Source organism: Peromyscus californicus, unplaced genomic scaffold (assembly GCF_007827085.1).
Source record: "Peromyscus californicus insignis strain IS unplaced genomic scaffold, ASM782708v3 Scaffold_9__1_contigs__length_137607984, whole genome shotgun sequence".
NCBI classification, from domain to species: Eukaryota; Metazoa; Chordata; class Mammalia; order Rodentia; family Cricetidae; genus Peromyscus; species Peromyscus californicus.
The window spans coordinates 118630930-118654709 of NW_026294617.1; the positions used below are offsets into that span (position 1 = coordinate 118630930).

Here is a 23780-nt window from a genome sequence, read left to right on the forward strand (position 1 = left end):
ACTTAAAATGTCCTCAGGAGCTGGCTCTTGAAAAGTCTTACAGAAAAATCCTGCTACTCTTTTTTTTTCCAGCTCAACAAAGTAGTTCACTTTGTCAAGGAGTAAAGATTCATGACTTCAAACTAATTGGCTATGAATTTTATGTGTATCATCAGTGGGGAAGAGCCTAATTAACATTTGGCAGGCTCAAAAATCATATACCCATTTGACATTCAAGGAACTATATTTAATACATATTACTTTTTCTTTCTATTTTTTCCATTAAGAAGAGAGATCAAACATACATGCTTAAAAGGAGGCTAATAAACTCCTGTGTAGATTCTTTTTACACCATTAAAATCACCAAGATCAGAAAGCCCATGGATGCCTTAACATGACACTTTCCAGCTGCTATTTGCTCAAGAGCAACAGAAAAATGTAAAAAGAAAGGGATGAAAGATAGCTTGGGAGATAAAAGATTATTTGATCATTTTAGTTTCAATAAAAATGCATTTGGTATTTTATTTTCATTTATTTGTTTAAGGATTTTGAAAGTACAGAAGTGACATAAAATAAGATGTTGATCTTAATATGAAACCAGCAGGTAAAATTTATGTGTTTTGTGATCATTAAATCAGCTATGAGGAGGTCAGCCTAGATAGATGTGTTCTTTGCTGCTGTCCAAAGCAACTGCTTCCGAGAGAAAATCAGACAGTGAATGGTCAGTGAACGCAGGGCTGGTCAAGTCAGTTGATCTTTGTTTTGCATGCATGTGGCTGGCTCCATGAAGGAAGATACGTTCTTTGCAGATTATTAGGAAGTAGCAATTTCCTTTTAGCTATCTAAACCAGCCATCTTTTAAAAAAGAATCTGTGTTATGATTACACTGCATTTGTGCATATAATGTCATAGGCATTGTTCACATGATGACAGTGGGTTTCTCCCATTTGGGTGTCCTATAGTCTCCTCTAAGGAGCAGCAACTGATTTCCTTATAAACTCCAGGTTTAAATCCAAGCATGATCATGTTTTACCCTCTGACTTTAGGCAAGATATTTAAATCCTTTGTACCCAGCTTTTTCAGTCATATAAGGAAGATGATATTATTTATGCACTCTGTGTTTGTGGTATTTAATAACTTAGTGCATAAAAACTACTTAAACCTACCTAAAGCCATAAAAGACTATCAACCATTATTTATATTATTATATTATGTTATTAGTTCCCAGAAGACTGAACTCAATATCATAGTCACTGGACTTTGCTCACCCTAAGCATTCTGGGATACATGGAGGAGGAACTTCTGGTGAAGAGTCACCAAGGTGCTTCCTATATTCTGTGGCCATTGGTTTGCTTGGAGACCATTAGTGCTACAAATAAATGTAACATTTTAAATTTAAAACAAAACTTTGCCTTCTGATAATGTTAATCAAATCACCTTCTATATTACTCTGTTATTATCGGACCAAATGCCTGACAAGCAGCAACTTTAGGGGAAGAGGTTTGTTTTAAGTTCATAGTTTGAGGGGATACAGTAAAAAACAATGGGGAAGGCGTTTCAACAGAAGCAGGAGACATTTGCTCATATTGCAGCTACAGTCAGATAAAAGGGACAGGAAGTAGGGTGGGTATTTCAAATCCCAATGCCCATCCACCCCAGTATAACAAACCCCAATGCCCACCCCCTGCCCCTCAGTGATCCACTTCCTCCATTAAGCATCCACCTCCAAAAAGTACAACATTCCAAAATAGAACTGTTAGCTGGGGATCATGCTCTCGAACACATGAGCCCATGGGGAACATTTCACTTCAAAGTATAGTATTGGCAAATGTCGTGAAGTCCTGCTCTCCTCACTCCACTGCAGTCATTAGTTCCTGTCATCCCTCTGCTCCTCCTGCTTCCAAGAGTCCAACAGCCCATGGATTTTATCCCAAGGAAGAAATTGAAGCAGAGGTTACTGTTCCTAGATCTCTTTTTTTTTTCAGAGCCCAAGGGGCAAAAATAGTAAGTCTCAAGTAAAGAAAGGACCAGCCAACACTTATTTATAGTTAATCCCCTCAGGGGGACAGTGACTTTGAATACCTTTTAGGACTAGTAGGTTCAGTAAAATGTTTCAATCCCAGGAACAAAAGACTAGGGTTTCAGAACTCTAGACCTTAATATTTCTTCCTCTAATCTCCTTTCTACATTCTTTCTTTCAATATTCTTCTGTTTGAGTAGAGATGGTTTGAAAATATTTAATGACTACACAGCTTCCTAAGCAAAGGCACAGAGTCCTGAGAACCTTGTGTTGTATTGAACATAATGTCATCAGTGGCTCATTCATAGTCAAGGGATGCCAAGGAGCCAGTCAGAATAAAGGGATGAGGGACACTCAGTTATTTGGTAACATATTCAGAGCTGATTTCGCAATTAACACCTGGTGTTAGTAAATGTGTGGCTGGATAAACGGCAGCTCCTATATTCTGTGATTTTATAACTATGTGGAAATTCATCTGTTTACTCTTCTGTCTGACTATACTGTGAGGAGATAAAGAACACAAATTTGGGTTCTTATTCCATCTCTAATGACAGCAAATTACAGGTCACAATAGATTCTCAAGATAAATTAAATCTAATTTTAAAAAAGGGCATGTTAGATACAATGAAGAGGCTACCCTTTAGGAAGAAGAAATTACTAGAAGAATGATGCCTTTCTCCTATTAAGATATAATCCCATTTATAGAGGCTGGAGTGATGGCTCAAAGGATAAGAACACTCTGGCTGTTCTTCCAGAGGTCATGAGTTCAATTCCCAGCAACCACGTTGTGACTCACAACCATCCATAGGGAGATCTGGTGCCCTCTTCTGGCCTGCAGGGATACATGCAGACAGAACACTATGTACATAATAAATAAATAAATTTTTAAAAATAAGATATAATCCCATTTAGAAAACCCCTTGTGAAATGATGGGATCCTTTAGTCTAAATGCTCAGAGCAGGTCTAGGAATAAAAGGATATTTGGGAGAATCTTCAGCCCAAAGATCGCAGGAGATACTCATAATAGTCTCACTAAAATAACAAATTAGACAATTGGAAAGAAAGAAAAACTAATCCCAGGAATACTGTTGGGTAATATTGCATGATATTTCATAGCCCATTTTCTAGGATCAATCCAGAAATGACTCTTTCCCTTTCTGATGGCATTTGACTCCATTTCAATAATAAGTCTTTCTCCTTTCTCCCTAAAGCAGCAAGAAAAATAATATGCTATAGAGTGGGTGCTGGGCTGTTCCCAAGGCATATTAGCAACTCTCTTTGAAATTAATCCCTCTCTGCTCATTTAAATCCATGCCTAGAAAATGTTACTATCACACGGCAAGCCTGAGATGCTTTAATCTCATCAGATTACTCCTTTCGGTGATCACTGGATCAAACCATCAATGGATACAGGATTTTTGGCATGGTAGAAAGAACAAAACAAAAATTTTCACTAAAACCTGTGATTTGTTTCACCTTTAACAAGGGGATAATTGCTTCCCTAATTATAATTGAGCTATTTCTCATAGGACTTTAATTGGAGGAACAGGGCACAGTGTTCAACTTATTGACCCAGTTGTACTTTAAAATTGCCTTCTTATTTATCAACATTTGCATCTCTAATTAGTGAGTGGGAAAATATGGGGTGAAGTGTGAAAGAATAGATTATTTTGCTGAGTTTAATCATGATAAATAGGAAACAGATTTTTTTAAGTAGATACTGACAAGACCAAAAACTACTGGCAGCTAGAGGAGCTCCCAAATGTGCATCATCAGGTTGCTTGCTGTCTAATTGCTTATTAATCCAGCCATTGAACAGTAGTACCTCATGAGCCATGCCACCCCTCAGAATTGGTGGAGATGAATTCCCTGCCAGCTGCATTGTCTACCAAGCTGGGCATCATGTTCTTTGCAGGGAAGCGAGGCTCAGAGAGAAAGAAAGAGCTTGGTCCTCACTTGAGAAGGAACCTTGCTTCACTGCCTATACCTGTTGGAATTTTTTCCTCTTTTGTATATAACAGCTTGGAGAATTAGAAAAAAGTTTTCAAAATCTTGTGTTTTCACACTGGTCATTTTAAGCTTTGCATTGTTCCTTGAACATTTTCTACTGTTACACCTTTATGGTACTTTTCTCCTAATCTGTCTCTAATATTTCACAGACTGAGCTCAACACAAAGCCGTGTATCTATGTAAATTTAAGTTAATGACAAAATTAACATTCAAGGCATCAATTTACATAACAAATGTAAGCTATAAAAGACATTGTCTTACCAGCTACAGATTCCAGGTTCAATTTCCCAACATGCCTACTGATTCCTTAAAGGTTATAGATGCAAAATGCATATTCTGTGTTTTATCATCAATCCATTTATTCAAGAAACATTTGTTTTAGTTTCACTGTGTATCCAGTATTCATATGATTGTTCTGAAGAGGGAAAACAAAAAGGCAGAAAGAAGTCATTTTCAGGTAACCGTAGTTAAAAGGAATAAGTCAAGGTCAGTTACATGAGAGAGGAAAACAAAACACAAAGTCATATGAGGTGGTTATTGGGGGTTGAGAGGGTTCAAGGAAAGTCTCTCTGAAGAGACAAATTTGCACTAAGATCTGGGCGACATGAAGGAGCTAGTCTTAAAAAGAACTGGGTCAGAAAGCTCCAGGCAGCAGAGACAGTGGCACAAATCCCCTCAGGAGCTGATGTTTTCAAAGAAGGAAACACTCCTCTGAGAGCCAATGACAGAAAGACATTCAGTGTCAGGGAAAGAAGAGTTCAGGGACTAGGGACATGACAAGCCACTCAGGAGCATCTTTAAATGTGTGGAAAGCCATCAGAGATTTTTAAAGTAGGAATTTTCCCACCCTGATATGTGGCTTTCAAAGATCGCTCTTACTATTTCCTGGAAAAGGGATTATCAGAGTATAAGGATAGGGGCAAGAATACTACTTAGGGTCCTTGCTTGGCTCTCATCAATGCCCAAGCAAAAGAAAATAGTTGCATATCCTAAGGTAAAAGTAGAAGGTAAGAGGAAAAGTGGGAAAACACAAGACATACATATTTTTCTGAATATGCCATTTTAAATATGACTTTCCAAAATGAAGAAAATGTGTAAATGATTTGTTCTGTCTTGAGAAAGTGAAAGCTTCCATGTCCACCTTCAGCAGACCTACTAGCATGAGCTCCTTGTAGATAGATGACATGCAACAAGTGGTCAGTGGAGTCTGTTTCTACATCTAATACCATCGGGGCTTCAGCAATGAGCCAGCCCCGAAGAGACTCATAATAACAGGGCAGAGGGGCCTTTACTTTCAAGGCACTTATTTGTTGAAAATGAAAAGTTGCCTAGTATTTTTGATCACTCTCTTGCTTTGGGATTTCAAAGAGTCTGCATCTGCCTGAAGTCTGTCCTTACCTCAGTCAGTGTGGATGGAAAAAGACATCTCTAGAGAACAGAAGGCTCCATGTCCTGAGGAGGGTCAGACAGGGCAGCCTTGAATACTTTCCATTGGTAAACGGGAAGGCTGTGAATTACTTATCTGGAAGTCAAGTTCTTAGACAAAGTAGTAGTAAACTAGTAATTGATCAATGGGCTTGTCTATTTATAGCCGTTTTATTGTCGAAAATTTAGCTTTTTAAACACAATTTAGGCTTATTTGTTCTCTCCTGTGGTGGTGTCATATATAGTCATTCAACTTTGGGACATTTTCTGGTTTTTAATTTTATTTCTCAATTAGACTTTATTACTTTAAGTTCTTTGTCCATTTGCTTTTATCTCTTCATGGTCTAGCTTCAGTTTTAGAAGTTTACAGAATTGAAGACTAGTTCGCCTCCACAATATGGTCTGTGTACATTCAGCTCTCAAAAGCAATGAGCCAGACATATGTGCAATTAAGGGAGGAAAACAAATTCCCTTTCTTGGCAAAACCCTTCGTTCTGCAGAAGTTACAACAACTGAGCAAAATGTCACTGTAGTTTCCATTTGAATTTCTTAATTCTTTGCCCATTTTATTTTTACAATTGCCTAAAGATAGAATTTCAACTTGCATGAAGACTAACACTTCTTAGAGCACATAAAGTACCTTTATTTTCACAGCCCTACTAAAAGGTGTAAAGAATATTGAATAATGGCCATCAGAGAAGAAGCAGATGAATATTTATTTTACTGCAAATCTGAGAAGCAAATAGCTGCATGGCCAATATGGCCTACCATTGTTGGAATGCTTTCTTGGTTATTTGAGCTATTCAAAAGGGACAGTAAGATATCTATTGCAAATGGAGCAAGCAAAAAAGAAAGAAAGAAAAGAATCCTGGAACTTCAAATCTGTGCGTAGGTTGAGCCAAACACCACTGTGGGGCCATACAGAATGCTAATTCCCTATAGATGTCTTTTAGAGTCATCAAGGACATGTGGTGCATAGCTTATCTATGTGGACACAAACTGAGAGCTTTACTGAGAGGTAAAATTGTAGGTACTCCCACCCCACACACAACCACTTCATCAGCATCTGTATTTTAACCAGTCTGCAAGTACAGCTCAAACTGAATCATTCCCTCAAGAGAAATATCTGGAAAAACTGACAGTAATGTCCAACCCTTAAACAGTGACCTAACAGGTTCTGTGTACAATGTGATTACTAAAGATCATAAAAACTGCTCATATTTTCTGAAATCTACTGTATTTTGAGGTGAAAGCAACTAAATGATTTAATAATAATAATAATAATAATAATAACAACAACAATAATACGTCAGACTTGTCACTTGTAAACCAATCAGTGAAACTCAGCAGACTCCCAGAAGCTAGCAAATGTACTTTGAGAAGCTTAGCTTGGCTGAGTGTGCATTTGATAATTGCCCAATAATTGCTTTTCCCATTTGTTTGATTAATGTACCTATATGCTATTCTCCGCCAAATCCCCACTCTCATAGGTGTGCACACACTTCAGAATTCTGTTGTGTCATTTTCTAGTGCAGTGTTCTAGCACAGTGGTCCCCAATTTGCTATTAACAATATAACCTTTCTGATAGATGTGAATTTTTCTACATAATGGTTGCTGGAGTCACTTTTTCATCTTGGATGGCATGTGGCAGTTTCCTTGGTTAATTAGGACAAATGTGCCAATTATGTTAATGTTTCTCCCGATACCAATCAGTGAATAATTAGACACAACACATCTGTCTTTCACAGGGGAGGAGAATAGAAAAGTATAAGGTGCTTGGCTTCTTATATTGGCATATATGATTAGACACTACCTTAATCAATCCAAGGGTCAGCAAGTTTTGTGTTAAAAGGGTACAGGGTGCTAGTGACCATTGAGGGGCTGAATACCTTTCACAAAATGAGAACGTTCTCTGTAAAGAATTTAAGTCATCTTCTCTTCCTTTATACAACAGAAAATTGCATAGCCCTATTGGTAAAAATGTAGTTAAGTTACATATTTATTTATCTCTATTCTATCAAAATAAATAAATTTCTGTTAAGAGGCATTAAAATTCTCAAAATAATTAGGCTTCATTGTTATAAAAAGTTGTGCTAAGAAAAAAAATCACAAAATTCAGCCTTGGTAACTGAGTGAAATGATTGTGAATATACACAAGCCACCATGACATTCCAGTTTGCTACAATCTCTGTTTATATCTTTCTATGCATCTAAACTTCAAAGACTTCTAGTTAGTGGGAAATTAATGTTATTCCCATTGTAATTTCATTAGCATTCACAGTCTATATTTTGTAAGACTGTAGAGGGAGATGAAGTTGTATACAAGTTATTCAATAATATAAGCAAAATCTCCACTCTTGGGTTGACACGGCAAGTATAAAGAAAAGACTTATGAAATCTGCCCTACATCTGTTTCCATCAGGTACTGGATGAAGGCTCTATGATGACAGTTAGGGCATTCACCAATCTGATCACCAGGGTAGTCCAGCTCAGGCACCCCCTCCACCACTGCTAGTAGTCCCAGTCCCTCCACCTGTGGATTCCTGAGAACTTCCCTCACATCAGGTTTCTCCCCATCCCCATGATGTCTCCCTCTATCAAGATATCTCCCTCATTGCTCTCCCACTCCGCCCCTGTTCCAGGTCAACCATCCCATTCCCCCATGCTCCCATCCCCCATCCCCTACTCTCCATTGCTCCCCCTAACACCCAGTTTACTCAAGAGATCTCTTCTATTTCTCCTTCTCAGGGCATTCCATGTGTCCCTCTTAAGGTCCTCCTTGTTACCTAGCATCTCTGGAGCTGTGAGTTGTAGGCTGGTTATCTTTTGCTTTACTGCTAGTATCTACTTAGGAGTAAGTAAACACCATGTTTGTGATTCTGAATCTGGGTTACCTCATGCAGGATGAAATTTTCTAGTTTCATCCATTTACCTGCAAATTTCTTCATGTCTTTGTTTTTTGACAGCTGAGTAGTACTCTGTTGTGTATAGGTACCATATTTTCCTTACCCATTCTTCAGCTGAGGGGCATCTAGATTGTTTCCAGGTTCTAGCTATTATGAATAATGCTGATATGAACATAGTTAATCAAGTGTCATTGTGATATGATTGAACATTCCTTGGATATATGCCCAAGAGTGGTATTATTTGGGTCTTGAGGTAGATTGATTCCCAATTTTCTGAGAAACTGTCATACTGATTTCCAAAGTGGTTATACTAGTTCGCACTCTCACCAACAGTGGAGGAGTGTTCCCCTTACTCCACATCCTCTCCAATATAAGCTGTCATCAATGTTTTTGATCTTAGCCATTCTGACAGGTGTAAGACGGTATCTCAGGGTCGTTTTGACTTGCATTTCCCTGATGACTAAGGTTGTTGAGCAGTTCCTTAAATGTCTTTAAGCCATTTGAGATTTTTCTGTTGAGAATTCTCTGTTTAGATCTGCAGTCCGTTTTTTTTATTAAGATTTTTTTCATTCATTTTACATACCAATCAAAGATCCCCCTCATCCCTCTTCCCCCACCAGCTTCCTTCCCCAACCCACCCCCTACTTCCCCCACAAGAAGGCAAGGCCTCCCATGGGGAGGCACATCCAGTAGAGGCAAATCCATGCCCTTCCCCCTGCCTCAAGGCTGCAGGAGGTGGACCTGTCATAGAGGTAGTGGGCTCCAAAAAGCCCCCTCATGCACCAGGGATGGATTCTGACTCTACCGCCAGGGGGCTCCCAAGCAGATCAAGCTACACAATTTTCTTGCCATGCAGAGGGCCTAGTTCAGTCCCATGAAGGCTCCACAGCCATTGATCCAACTTTCTTAAGTTCCCACTAGTTTGGTTTGGTTGTCTCTTGTAGGTTTCCCCATCATGATCCTGATGCACTTGCTCATAGAATCCCTCTTCTCTCTCTCCAACTGGACTCCTGGAGCTCTGCCTAGTGTTTGGCTGTGGATCTCTGCATCTGCCTACATCAGTCATTGGAGAAAAGCTCTGTGATGACAGTTAGGGTGTTCACTGATCTGATCACTGGGGTAAGCCAGTTCAGTTCAGGCACCCTCTCCACTATTTCTAGTAATCCAATCTGGGGTCATCAATCTTGGGGATTCCTGGCAACTTCCCTAGCAACAGGTTTCTCTCTATCCCTGTGATATAACCCTCCATCATGGTATCTCTCTCCAGAGAAGCTAGCCAACAAGAAAGACCCAAAGAGGAACACATGGATTGCCCTGGGAAGGGGAAATAGATGAAATCTCCATGAGTAAACTTGGGGGTGAGGGGTGGACAATGGAGGGTAGGGGATGTGGGATGAGAACATAAAGGAATGGGATGGTCAAGCTGGAACAGGGATGGAGTGGGAAAGCAATGAGAGAGATACCATGATGTAGCCCATTTTTTAATTGGATTGATATTTTGATGTCTAGTTTCTTGAGTTCTTTAGTATTTTGGAGATCAGCCCTTTGTCAGATGTGGGGTTGGTGAAGATCTTTTCCCATTCTGTAGGCTCTTGTTTTATCTTATCTACTGTGTCCTTTGCCTTACAGAAGCTTCTCAGTTTCAGGAGGTCCCATTTATTGATTGTTGCTCTCAGTGTCTGTGCTACCGGTGTTATATTTAAGAAGTGGTCTCCTGTGCCAATATGTTCAAGGCTACTTCCTACTTTCTCTTCTATAAGATTCAGTGCAACTGGATTTATATTGAGGTCTTTGATCCACTTGGACTTGAGTTTTGTGCATGGCAATAGGTATTGACTATTTGCAATCTTCTGCATGTTGACATCTAGTTATGCCAGCACCATTTGTTGAAGATGCTTTGGTTTTTCCATTGCACCGTCTTGGTTTCTTTGTAAAAAATCAGATGTCCATAGGCGTAAGAATTCATGTCAGGGTCTTCAATTCAATTCCATTGGTCTACATGTCAGTCTTTATGCCAATACTAATCTGTTTTTATTACTATAGCTCTATAGTAGAGCTTCAGGTCAGGGATAGTGATGCCTCCAGAGGTTGCTTTATTATGCATGATTGTTTTGGCTATCCAGGGTTTTTTGTTTTTCCATATGAAGTTGAGTATTATTCTTTCGAGATCTGTGAAAATTTGTGTTGAGATTTTGGTGCAGATTGCAATGAATCTGTAGAATATTTTGGTAGAGAGCCATGGCCAAGCACCAGGCCAAGCTCCAGAAGTCTAGTTGAAGAGAGGGATGAGGAATTCTATGAGCAAGGGGTATCAAGACCATGATGGGGAAACTTACAGATACAACCAAACCAAGCTAGTGGAGACTCATGAACTTTGGACCCACATCTGTGGAGCCTGCATGGGACTGGACTGGGCTCTCTGCATGGGCAAGACAGCTGTGTAGCTTGGTCTGCTTGAGGAGCCCCTGACAGTGAGAATAGGATTTATCCCTGGTGCATGAACTGGCTTTTTGGAGACCATTGCCTATGGTGGGACACCTTGTACAGCCTTGATGCAGGGGGAGAGGCTTGGACCTACATCAGTTGAATGTGCTGGGCTTTGCTGACTCCCCATGGGAGGCCAAACCTTTTCAGAGGAGGGGATTGGGGGTGGGCTGGGGGAAGCAGGAGGAAGGATGAGTGGGGGGATCTGTATGTGGAATGAATAAAACATTTCTTAATAATAAAAAATCCTCTCATTGTCTTTTGATATGGTCACAGAATATCCTAACATAAAGCTTGTTGATTTATTCAGGATTCAAAGTTTATATTTCTTAGTAAATATGGTTTATATAATTATATATTCAACATTTAACAATATTCCACTGTGCATATTTATCATCTAAAGATCTCATTGGGTACAATCCTAAAGTTTGTATTATTGAGGTTTCCAATATAGTATCCCAATTGTTTTGTGAGAAGCAAATAAATTTGGTCAGAAAATATAATTGCAATATCCATATGTAATTTTTCCCTTACAGTGATGCTTTGAATTAAAAACAACAGCTCAGAAAAGGCATATAATGGTTCTGAAAAATAGTTGTTGCTTACACTGGTACTCAGTATTCGTCATATATGAATCATGCTGGCATAGTCCCCTTTTGCTCAGGGGGCTGAGAAGAAGGAAGAACTAAGGAAGAGGCTTTACTAGTTTACTCTAAATTTTTTTTGCTAAACCCCCAAATATTTGAGTTTGACTCTTTCATAGTAAAACATGAACATAGTTATATTTGTAGCAGAAGTTTTAACATAAAATCATGAAGCAGTACTAGAAATAATGTTTGAATGACTATCTTATTTAAATAACTCCCCATTTTACACCCACTTAGCTATAAGAACAATATTAGCTAGAAGTTTGAGGTCAGTAGTAGATAGTATAACTATTGTGGTATTTGGTTAGGAAAATGAGGGGTGAATGAAAGTGGGTAAATGAGTTTCCAATCACAATTTATCCCATATGTAATTATGAGCTCTAAATAGAAAAGTTATTGGGAACCATACATATTTTTCTGTCTTTGTTCATGGTATAGCTAAAAAAATAAAGTATTTAGGGAGAAGGTACTAGGCAATGTTTAAAATGTGAGGATTGTGAAATGTTGGAGTGGTCTCTTAGAACCTATGGAAGCCTGTGCAGTGGTTTATTGCAAACCCTTGCTTCCTCTAACAATACAGCCAGTAGTACTGACTTTTATGAAACACCAGTTACTGTGAAACCATAAAACCATGTATCTAAGAACCATAAATGTTGTTTCTTAAATCAAACCACACAACTTAAGTTGGCAGTTTTATACACCTTTTCTAGGAACACATAATGGGGATAGTATGCTTCAATCCTGGATCTCATAATCAAGTTGGGAATCACTCATTTTCATTACTAAAATCATATTAGTGTTTGGAGAATCCCATGTGCAATCAATTGAACTGGGTGATGAGAGTATCAGGGGAATTCTTAAGCATAGGATCCTCTTACAGCAAGACCTGGGAACCTACCCTTATACACAAAGACTGGAATTGCAACATCTCTTCTGGACAAATACTGAAAGAAATTGTGGCTGTGAACAATGGACATGGCCATCATCAGGAGAGTTTCCTAACGGAAGATTTTTAAATTACATTTATTTATTTGGGGCATAGGTAAGACACAGCCTGTGGGTTGAGATCTGAGGACAATTTTCAGTCCTCAATCTTCTTTTTCCAACATGTGGGTCCCAGGGATCAAACTCAAGTCATCAAGTGTAAAGAAAAACACCCTTACCTACTGAGCCATTTCACTGGCCTCCAATGTGAGGATTTAGAATCTAGTGTTCTTGGATTTCCTTACGGTGATAAAGTAAAAGCCATATTCTTCCCAAGTGTTTACATTTATGATTATATTAGAAATTTAAATATACATACTCTTTAACAGAGACACTTAAAAAAACCTATTTTGACAGTAACCTCTGAGTTGAGTTTAGCACAAGGGGAAAAGCCATTAAGTCTATTGACTAGCTTTCCACATACTTCCATTCTGCTATCTCATTGAATCCTCCTGCAACCTCTAGCTGGGTAGTCCTTCCTCTTGTAGAGGTAAAGATTGCAGTCAAGTCTATTTGAGTCTTACATCTTCCCCACCATAGGAAAATAGTTTCATTGACTGTACATTTTTGAAATTTGGTTCCTTAAAGTGATACAAATTGTGTGTGGTCTTACTTGATTGATTTCCATAAGCAAATCAGATAATATCTAGACAAAAGCATCTCTTAGGAGAATTCAACACTTTTGAAGTGTTGAATTGTGTCACTGGGTTTTTTAAAGTATAGTGAGGGCATTTTATGGCATTGTATATAGTTACTATCTGCACATACTTTGTTAAATAAGGAACGTCTTAGAATGTAGAAGAGGAATTAAACTCAACTTGAAAGACTACTCCTTCCTCCATTATTTTAAAATAAACAGTAAGATATCAAGTTGAAAGAGAGATCAATGTGAAAAGAGATTATTATTGATCCTGCATTTGTTATGCTTTTCATATTTGTTGAACATCTAGATGGAATTATCTAGAATTGGAAATACAGACAGAACTTGAGGAAATCTGAGACTGGTATTGATGGTTTGGAAGTTATCAGCCATAAGTGAAGGAAGGATATGTCCATCCAATGCACAGAAGCCTTCAGGTTTCATGCAGAGTTGCAGTGGGGCTTCTCTGTAGAGATTCAAAAATCCTAATGCCTGGGCCCTTCTTAAATCAGTAAAATCACAGCCTTTCCAATGGGCTCTAGGCATAGAGACTGTAAAGGACTCTTGGACAATTCTGGAGCACAAAGTTAAAGGCTACTGATGTAAATGAGAAAGGGAATATAATAGGCCACTGAGAAGTTTGCATAGCAGCATGTAAAACATATAAGATAGTGTTTTCCAAGACACACCCAGAGCAGCTACTTGCCATAGCAAGGTCAGTAAGAGAAGTTTCCTTTGCATTTGAAAATTAGACAGGATGACTGGTTTTCTTTGAAAGTAAAATTTGTGTAGAATGATGGGCATTACTCCAGAGAGTTGCTGTCTGAAGACTGAGTGAGCAAGTGACTAGATGGGGGCAAACAACATTGTAACTTTTACAAGCTAAAAAGGCCAACACATGTCTGTTGAAAAGGAGAAACACATCAGATTCAGTGGGGAGCTACAAAAATATTGAGTACCTTGTTGGTGACCAAGGGGATCAGAAGGTCTAAGCAGTAAAACAATATTAATCACCAGTGGCTGCAGTTTCTGAGGGTAAAATCTTAGCAACCTAGAACTGCAGATGACTTTTGGAGTGGTACATAAACTTTCAGGTTATATCTTCTGGATAAATGTTCTCTCTTGCCTATTTGCTGATACTTTCAGCTAGAATTGTATGAGTGTAATTTTTGTTTGCTGTTCTTTGATTGAATGTTGAAACAGGATTCACAATGTCAGATTTTTCTTTGCAGAACTATATCATGTTCTCACTCAGCATACTTGCTGCAGAGCAAGAATATCACAAACCACAGGATGTCTAGATTTAACATTATGAATTTCAGTTCCTGTGTGTGTGCAAAGAGATAGTTTCTTTAGGATAGATCATAATGGGTTGCTGCTTGATTTTAAAAAAGTGTACCCATTGAAAATATTTTTAAACATCTTTCATTTTGAAGTGACTAGAAGGAAATCTCATCCCTGAAGACCTAGTTAAAGTGATAGAGATCATGAGATACATGCCATACATTGGAGATGGGGTAAGGAGAGTGATGTCATAGAGAACAAGTGTTGGGGAGTAACTTGAAATATATATGAGGAATGACTAATATATATGTTTATCCATATATATGAGTGTATATATTTATATTTCTTATGTTTATTACCAAAGTAGAAATGAACATCAGATTTAATATTGATAAAATATCCTTTACTACAAATACATTCTACATAGTGCTTTTAGAAAGTGATGTAATGATGACATCTTCTAATAGGATTAGAAAGCATTTATACAAGTTAATTAAAAGTTGTATTTAATATCTACCAAACAACTATTTGTCTATTCCATACTTACTTACATAGTGCTAGATTATCATTTAAGAGTTAATGAAGGTGACTTGAAAGAAGATAAATCTTATTGAAGGATAAAAGAACTCAGACGTTGGCATGTTTCAAGCAATTTTAGATTAATATAATATATTTCATTTTTGAGTTCTTTACATTTGTCTCACTCTCACCTCCTTTAGTATATTCTTAATTAAATATTAATGATAATTTTAAACTATTGATTGTATGTTATGCATAGAGCATTTGATCCCAAAATCCTTATAAAATGTGGCCTAGAATTATTCTCATTTTATAAATGAGCAGCATAAGTTGTATAGTTGGGAAACCAACCCAAAGTAGACACATATAACCTAAAACGACCAAGCCCAACTTTGAACTCGGGCAGTCAATTCATCTCTTGTCTTTGAAACATTAGGAAATGCCTTTTAAGGGAAGATTCTCAACTATACATAGTGGGATGACTCAAATCAAACGTGACAGTAGAATGTACAAATACAACATTCTGATATTTCTTCCTAGCTATTCTTTTCACCTTTAATAAAACCCCATGTTTTTAAACACTTGGGAAAATGACATCAAATATGTCTCTAAATGACAGCAAAGGCTACAGTTACTGAACCTGAGAACAAAAACTGAATGGTGCAGGGCATCACCGCAGCCGTGTCAAGTCATGGTTTGTGGCAGAAACCTTTTATTGCTTTCTGAACTTCAACCTATTTTTCTGTCTTCTTGAGTGTTTTATACACAGCTAAAGATAACTACTAACTCAGAAAGAGTTCCCTGTTGTATAAATCCATTTGCCAAGTGGGAGAGGTGGAAGATAAAAGAGAAAAATGTGGGACTAACTAAAATATGAAGAGAATTAAAGGCCAGAGCAGGTATTGATACTTGACTAACCAAGACTGCATTGTGAAGAAATATCATTGAAACAATTTAAGTAATTACTATTCAACATGCTAAAAACATAGCACAATGAAAGCTTCTGGGTTTTTTTAAATAATTTTATATATACTGTATCTGAGGAATTACTTCAAAATGGGGGAGAAATTTTCTCTGGCACTGCTAATTCTGGAGCTAGCACATGAAACATTTTTTTTTAAATTAGATGTTACAGCTCTTGCATATTGATTTCTCTTGCTGACTCAGTCTTTTCCATGATAAATAGAATTACTTTCGTGTATTTTTCTCTTCTATACATGTAAGTTTTTATGATATCTGTTACAGTTTGTCTAAGCCAAAAATAATAATTAAATATTATTTCAGCCCACTTGCACTGTAAATATCATTTTAAATCAATGCCTTCCATTTTTTAAATGTTAAGATAAAGCTGACCCAAGAAAAAGTCATCAGGATTTAAGTGTTTCAAAACTCACTGTTTACAAAAAAGCAACACAATTTTGAAAATTAAACTATTGCCAGCACCATGCTCTCCTGCATGGATTTTTCATGAGATTGGGCCAACCACAACTCATTATCTTAGTCCTCAGATTGTTTCTGTCTTCTATAATACAGTCCTGCACACAGATGCCCAAACCAGAAACTACAGAGCCTTTCATACTCTTCTTTCCACATACCATCATCTAAGATCTGCAGCCTATACCCAAGCATGTGCCCTTCCTTAAATATCCCCATCACCAAAAGCAAGTGAAGAGTCCACTCCACATTCCAAGGGCCCTTCTCCATATTTTTCAGCTTTGGACTCCCTTCATCTTAACACATGTCCTGTTGCAATCGTGCATATACCAACTCTCCTCTGTAGAGAACTCTATCAGCAGGCTCTCAATGATCTGATCTCCAGCACTTGACACATTGCCTACACACAGTCTATACTCAGGGTTTGCAGATGAGGTGAAACCACAGACTGATATTATTTTCCTTTTTGAAACAGAGTTTTGTGTGTCTCTGGGGGCCTAAAACTTACCATGTAGCCTGGGATGACTTTGAACATCTGCTCCACCACCTGATAACCTTCTCTTGCAGTTACCCACCACCACACTTAGTTTGTGTAGGCTGGGGATCAAAGCTAGGACTTACTGCATTCTAACTACACATACTACCAACTCAAACACATACCCAGACTCCATTTTGTTTGTTCGCTTGTTGTTTTTTAATTTTTCCATGGTAGAGAGTGAATCCTGGTTCTCAATCATTCTAGACAAGCACCCTACCACTAAGTCACAGACCCAACTTCTTAGGAAGCTACAGGCCCAACTTCTTAGAAAGCTATTTTGCAACAGTTCTGTTTCTAGATAAGTTTATAGAAGTTACTCAACCACCCCCTTCTTTTTTCTTAATTATCAGGAGTTATACAGGTTTAATTATACTGTGCACACATCCCACCTTTGAAGAAAGACACATTGACTGTAGGATAGATAGATATGGATTCAGATGGCAACAGGGTACTGGGAGTCTCCCAGAGTAACTGGAGCTCATCTTCCATCTCATGTGTCTCTGCTAAGGCCACATAGAGGTGAGGCAGCTATCCTCAAGGGCTGGGGATTTGAATTCACAGTCCCCAGCAGAAAAATAGCCATTGCTAAATCTACTTAACTAAAATCATGTTTAAAGGGCTGGTCCCCACTAAAAGTGTGTAGTCTTAATTCTTACAGCCAAACACTTACGGGAACCTAAAAGTTTATAATAGATTTTACTCCACGATGTGTCCTGTTTTCATTCATTTGTAAGGAAATACTGGCTAAGCATTGACTATATACCAGTTCAGAGCATAAGAAACAGCACTAATACAAGGAAAAGGGAGAAAAAAAAAAGAAGAGCTTGGCATTGTAGCCCATGCTGTATATTATAGCACTTAAAACACTCATGCAAGAGGATAGTGTATTCCAGGTCAGCTTGGGCTATATAGCAACCAAAAACCAGATCAAAAATTCATGCATCTTATATTGTAGAGAAACAGAATTAGTAAAATTTTAGTAAATTAGATGAACAAAATGAAAGAAGGGGAGAGGTTGAGGGTGTCGGCACAAATGGGGGTTGAAGGTTCAAAGGCTGACCAGGAGCTGAAATACTGAAAATGTGATGCCTGAACAAGGGTATGAGCTGGGGTGAGGAAAACAGAGCATAAAGCCATCTCAGGGGAGGTTGATTCGCAAAGATGTAGCAGCACCAGCGAATTCAGTATCTTCCCACAAAGAGCACACTGGTTTGTATGGAGTCTTCTGCAGCAGAGCCTACATACTTAACAGATAATGCCACGGGAAGAGTGAGAGTCAAGCTCTGAAAGGCCAGAGTTTTCTTGCAGCATGGGACTCCTACAATGCTAATTCATTGTAAAGATTTGGAGTTGACATTGAGTTAACTAAGGAGTCACTGGAGGTCTGGAAATATGTAGCATATTTTGGAAGATTCCTACGTCTCTCAAAATATTGAAGAGCAGAAGGAAACATAAAAGGTAAGATGAAAGATTCTTCTTGCAATCCAAAAGAAAAATGGTGACTTGTACTTGGAAGGACCAAGTCACCATTTAGTGGATCCACCATAGTAGTGGAAGAGAAAGGAGTAAGAATATTGCTGTACTACTCAATAATGAATGGTCTGAGGGAGGAAGAATGCAATAGACACCCAAGGAGTACCTTCAACTAGCTGCAGGCTGAACATGGCCTTGACTGGGATATCTGAGACAACAGGAAGAGAAGGTGGCAAAAGTCTGTTCAGAAGGACACTATCAGACAACCGAAGGCATTGCAAGACAGCAGATATGTAAGCCCAAAGATCATGGGTGGAATCTGGAGTGGAAATAAGTACGAGAGTCATCCGCAGCAGGCTGAATGAGCTTACCAAGGAAGTGAATCTGAGTACAAAAGAAGAGAGCAAGACCATGCTGGTACAAATTTGATCAAGGAAGTTGAGGCGGATGAGTGAACTGGGACAGATCCTGGAATGTGCTGTGTCCAGAGAAAACAAGTAGGAAGGAGAGAGGAACTAACAGTGTTACACGCTGCTGCTGAGCAAGTATGATGGGTCCTAAGCGCTACCCACATAGTGTCAAAGTCACACACAACTGAGGACAACCTCAATGAAAGTGAACATGGAGGAGGATTATGATGGGTTCAGTAAAAATGAAGAAGGCAGGGAGTGACAGGAAGTGTAAGTCAGTCTTCCAGGAATTCTTAGAAGACCCACAGAGGAGTGTGAGAATGAATAGAAGTGGTAATAGGTGGGCAAGGTTTTGCTTGGAGTTTTTAAAAATAACAGTATGTTTGTCTGTTTATGGAAATTATTCTAGAGAGAGAAATGTTTGAATGATTTAAGACAAAGAGAGCTTCTAGGATTTACCCTTGAATAAGAGAGTGATAAAGTAATAGAAAGCACCAATCTAGGTTGCCTTATAGGAGCCCAGAGAGCTCCCTCAGATAGTGAGCCATAGCAGTAGATAGGCAGCCTGGGAACTCAGAGACACTCTCCTGATTGCCTGTTGTCCCTGTGATGTTAGATGATATAAAGACAGACAAGGAAGCAACGTTTAAGGATGAAGGGCAAAGCAAGAAGCAGTTGTCTAAGACAGTGGAGCCAACAGATAAAACTACAGTGTGACATGGCCAAGCTAAAGGTCCTTATTCTGCTTCCATGAATTTGTCATGAGCCATTCCACAATGGCTGGGGCATCTGTGTTCTGCTTCCAGACACAGAGCTGTATAGGGCATGCAGGTACTGAAGTTAAAGAGTGAAGTTGGGAGCATGATGCAAGATTTGTGCATCAAGGTAGATGCCAGGTCACATTTAAGAAAGATGGACAAGGTGATACAGAAGAGGGAGAGATAATATTGGAAGAGGACTGTTGAGTAAGGGCTCCTAGAGAAAAGAAGCATGGAAGACAGAAAGTGGCAAAAGGAGAGGGTAAGTGGACATTGCACCCACAGCTAGGTGACTCAGAGTGATATGGACAAAAGTTACACTAATGCTTCCAAAATGTACACAGAGTGGGCCTGGAGCTCATGTGTGGATGCCCGACTTGGATCAGTGTGTCTGGGTGGGCAGAGCCTGAGACTGTGCAACCCATCTTGCTCCTCAGGTGGTATTAGCACTGTCAGTCTAGAGATCTCATTTTAAAAGTCAGTAATTTAACAGTAACTTATAACCCTTAAGAGAGATTTAAAAACACCGAGGGTAGAACTCTTTAGACTGAGAATCCTTATTTTTTTAGCAGGGGGGAGGAGATTTATTTTCTGTGTCAAATTTAGAACTGATATATTAGAAACATTCTCCAAGTTACCCTACTGTGAAGCCAATGTTGAAAACCTCTACAAAAGATGTGTGACCTAAAAGGATAAGATTATTGTAGGTAGATACAATACTGGGTGGGGGAGGGGAAGAAATCAGATGTGTCATCTTTATGGTTATTAATATAATTAGAAGTTGTGCTGGATAAGATGACAATAGCCTAGATACATGAAGATTCCTGCGAAAGTAATGTAGGTATCAGGTGATACCTCATGACCTGAGATCAAAAGCAAGAGAGATGAGAGAGAATGGTCTGGAACACCAGTGTAAAATAAAGGCACTTACCCAAAAACAGGCTCAGGGGTTTGTCGTACTTAGGAAACCAAATACCTTCCACTTAGAAAGACTTCAGAGGAAACACGGACATCAAAAGGCATGACGTTTAGATGAGGAACAGAAAAAGTCGACATTCTAAGATGGCTTTCTGAAGGATTCTGTTGCCTGGTTCCACAGCAGAAGAACCCTGACCTGTTTACACAGGAGGGTCTGATCTTAGAGCAGAGGGTAGAACACATCAAGGGTACAGGAATGCAGGGCAGTGTGAGACTTTACCAGAGCTCCCCTCTTCCTCTCTGTGCTGTTTTCTAATACTGCAACCCATTATTTCTTACAAGGCTGGCATATAGGCCAACACGGAAAACTGCTCAAAGCAGAACTGCTGTGATCAAAACAGCCAGTAAGTAGATAAGAAAGGCAGTGCCCTTCCTCAAGAACCTGAGGCACTCACTTCAACACAGGAGCTTCTCGGGTCCTAGATGTCCCACCATGGAGACATTGGAAGAAAATGTGGCTGTATGTATGAAAATAGAAAGATAATGCACCAAAAACTCAGGCCAGACTCTCAAAATCGTTTGTCATCTGTGTAAATGGACTTCTTTCTTCCATGTAATAAGCTCTTTAAATAAACTAGAGGTTAGTAATACACCCTGGGCTCTTTTTATGTCAACTGTGATTAGAATAGTATCACTGTTGTTAAACAGATTATCTGTCTACATAGAGAACCCAGAAGCAAGCCATGGGCCTAAGGGATGAATGTAATCATTCTTTAAGGAGGTGCTCCAAGAAAAATGAGCAGGGAAAACATGAGCAAAAAGAAAATGATAGACAAGAAGACTGAAAATTCAAATATAATCTCAGGAGAAATGTTCCTGATCCCACGGGGGAACCTCGGAGAACTGCACCACAGAAATGACTCAGCTGGTGCTTATGAGTCTGTGTAGCACAGAACCATGACAGACAGGAACATTGTGGGAGAAAATGTAAACTCATAGACACATCCAAGGAAAAGAGAATCCCTACGTCTGAGGGATATCATTCAAGGAGGGAGAGCAAAATGCACTCAAGACAAGGCTTATTCTGAGTACAAAATCAGCAGTCACATCTTCAGTGAGCAAGAAAGTTTTCTTTACAATAGGACAGATACTCAAGGTCAAAACTAGACCAAGAAATAATCAAGTCAACTATCAGTATTGTCAAGTAGATATCTGTAGTATGTCTTGAGACCTTGAATATACACACATGTAAATATATTACAGGTAGTCACTGGCATCATGGGTGGTCTGCATCTGACAACAAAGTTCATATTTGAAAGTCCAGTTTTAAATGGATCCCATTCTCCTTCTCCCTACTATTAGTGCAAATATCATGAATGTTTAACGGCTTTCAAATTTGCAGGATTACAAATAGTGGCTCTCGTCTGTGCCTCCATCCACTTCTGTTTCTCAGGAGTATGGTTGTTTTTTGTGTTTCCCTCTTAATGCTGGCTTCTTGTCTGTGGATTAGAGAAGTGTAACTGGCCGTCCCTTGCCTTACAGAAGTAACTTAGAACTGTGCTGTTTCGAGTTCACTGACAGATTTAGAGATTAATTTCTAGACTTCTTACAGTGCTGAGGAAGCTCTTTAAGATTTTGAAAATGGCAACAATATTGACTCCCTCCCACTAAAGGTTACCTGTGTCCACATCCGCTGTAATGCAAGAGGAAAGTTGAACTGTGGTAAATATCAATGCTGTTTTCCTTTATGGAAAAATTGGTTCACAAGGAAACAAATCTTGCCAGGATAAAAAACAGTTTACCCTCCAGAAGGACAGTTTGTATGAGAATATTTCTCTTTTTTTATTCAGAAAGGAGAGTGCAACTGTTGTTAAACCAATAGTATTTGCATAGCAAAACAATGGCTTGATAGTGTTGAATAGTCATGTCTTAGGTCTGATTCTTCAAAAGCAACCTAGGAACCAACGATTTGAATACTAAAGTATTTATTCAAAAGAGATTTGAGTGCAATTTACGAGCTATTTGGATTGTGTTGGGGGTTGGTAAGGAAACTTTCCTACCCCCTCGAATATTTTGGCTTATATGCATCTCCAAATATGTGTTTGGCTACATTTTAAGGTCTGTGCATTTTCAGGGAAATTTAATCCATATGTTGCAGAGAGGCTACAGGTAAATCATCCAAATGTTGCTTTATTAGTGCTCCATGATGTCTGAGATGCCTTTTGAGCTTTTTTATAGTCTTATATTCTTTTCTGTAAAGCAGCAGGTAAGTTGCCAAGAGTAAACAAATCAAATAGCAAAAGGTTTAGGTTAGGTTTGAAATGCTTTGCCTGTTATTTTTGATTGGGTTCTGTACTTGGCAGTGCTCATTCTCCATTCCTGCCTGCAGGGCAAAGTGAAAACAATTTGAGCACTGTATTTCCCAACTGGTTCATTGACATTTGAGAATAATGTAGTGCAGACAGAATCAGCATGTTTGGCAGGTGAGTGATACCTAATATGACCTCGGAAAGTTACTTTCCTCTCCTTGGCAGAGGTTCATAGCATGAAAAGATGTTATACATACTACAAAACCCAGGTCAGGACAAGCAGCCATGCAGGGGTCCAGACTGGGGATTTATCAAATTTTCTTGTATATCTTTAGGTGGAGTGGCTAAAGAATGAAGACATAATTGATCCTATTGAAGATCGAAATTTTTATATTACTATTGATCACAACCTGATCATCAAGCAGGCCCGGCTCTCAGACACAGCAAATTATACCTGTGTTGCCAAAAACATTGTTGCCAAGAGGAAAAGCACCACGGCCACTGTCATCGTGTATGGTAAGTGAGAGCCCAGGGTTTCAGTCCAGCATGTGTCAAGCCATTCTTTCTTATTAATAGTATTATTTCATTTTAGAATATCCAACTACCAATAATCTCTTTTAAATTCCCACTACTGTTCCTTGCAAGCTCGTGCATGGTTGTAAGGTTTACTTACTTCCAGGAGGCTCATAAGAGTGGTGAATCTTATCACCTGGTAAGCCTTGGTAACCTACTCAAGAGTCCACTGCTTCTTGGACATCTCACTTCTCAAGGAGAATGAGTACCAACAAGACCTGACTAAGTTTGGGACAGAACAAAGTTCAAGACAGACCAATGGTTTTTTCCTTTAAATCTAGGCTCGGATCCACAACTACAGAAACACAGGAAAGATGAAACAAACATATTCTGCAAACACATTCAGTCCCCTCCACCCCTGAACTTGCTTTCTTGCCTCCACCCAAGGACTATGGGGCCATAAGAAAGACAACTGTGATCAAGGGACTGCCACTCCCATAGCATGGAAGACTTTCCATTATCTGACC

General features: G+C 38.9%; 1 protein-coding gene across 3 annotated transcripts in view; it reads left to right on the forward strand.

Annotated features, from left to right (window-relative positions):
* The window catches only part of Unc5c (unc-5 netrin receptor C), a 357131-nt gene that overhangs the window by 258023 nt on the left and 75328 nt on the right, over nt 1-23780 (forward strand). For all 3 annotated transcript variants that reach the window (XM_052732282.1, XM_052732283.1, XM_052732284.1), the window contains exon 5: nt 23076-23256. In XM_052732282.1, the coding sequence (XP_052588242.1) occupies nt 23076-23256 (181 nt within the window). The remainder of the gene's footprint in view (nt 1-23075; nt 23257-23780) is intronic.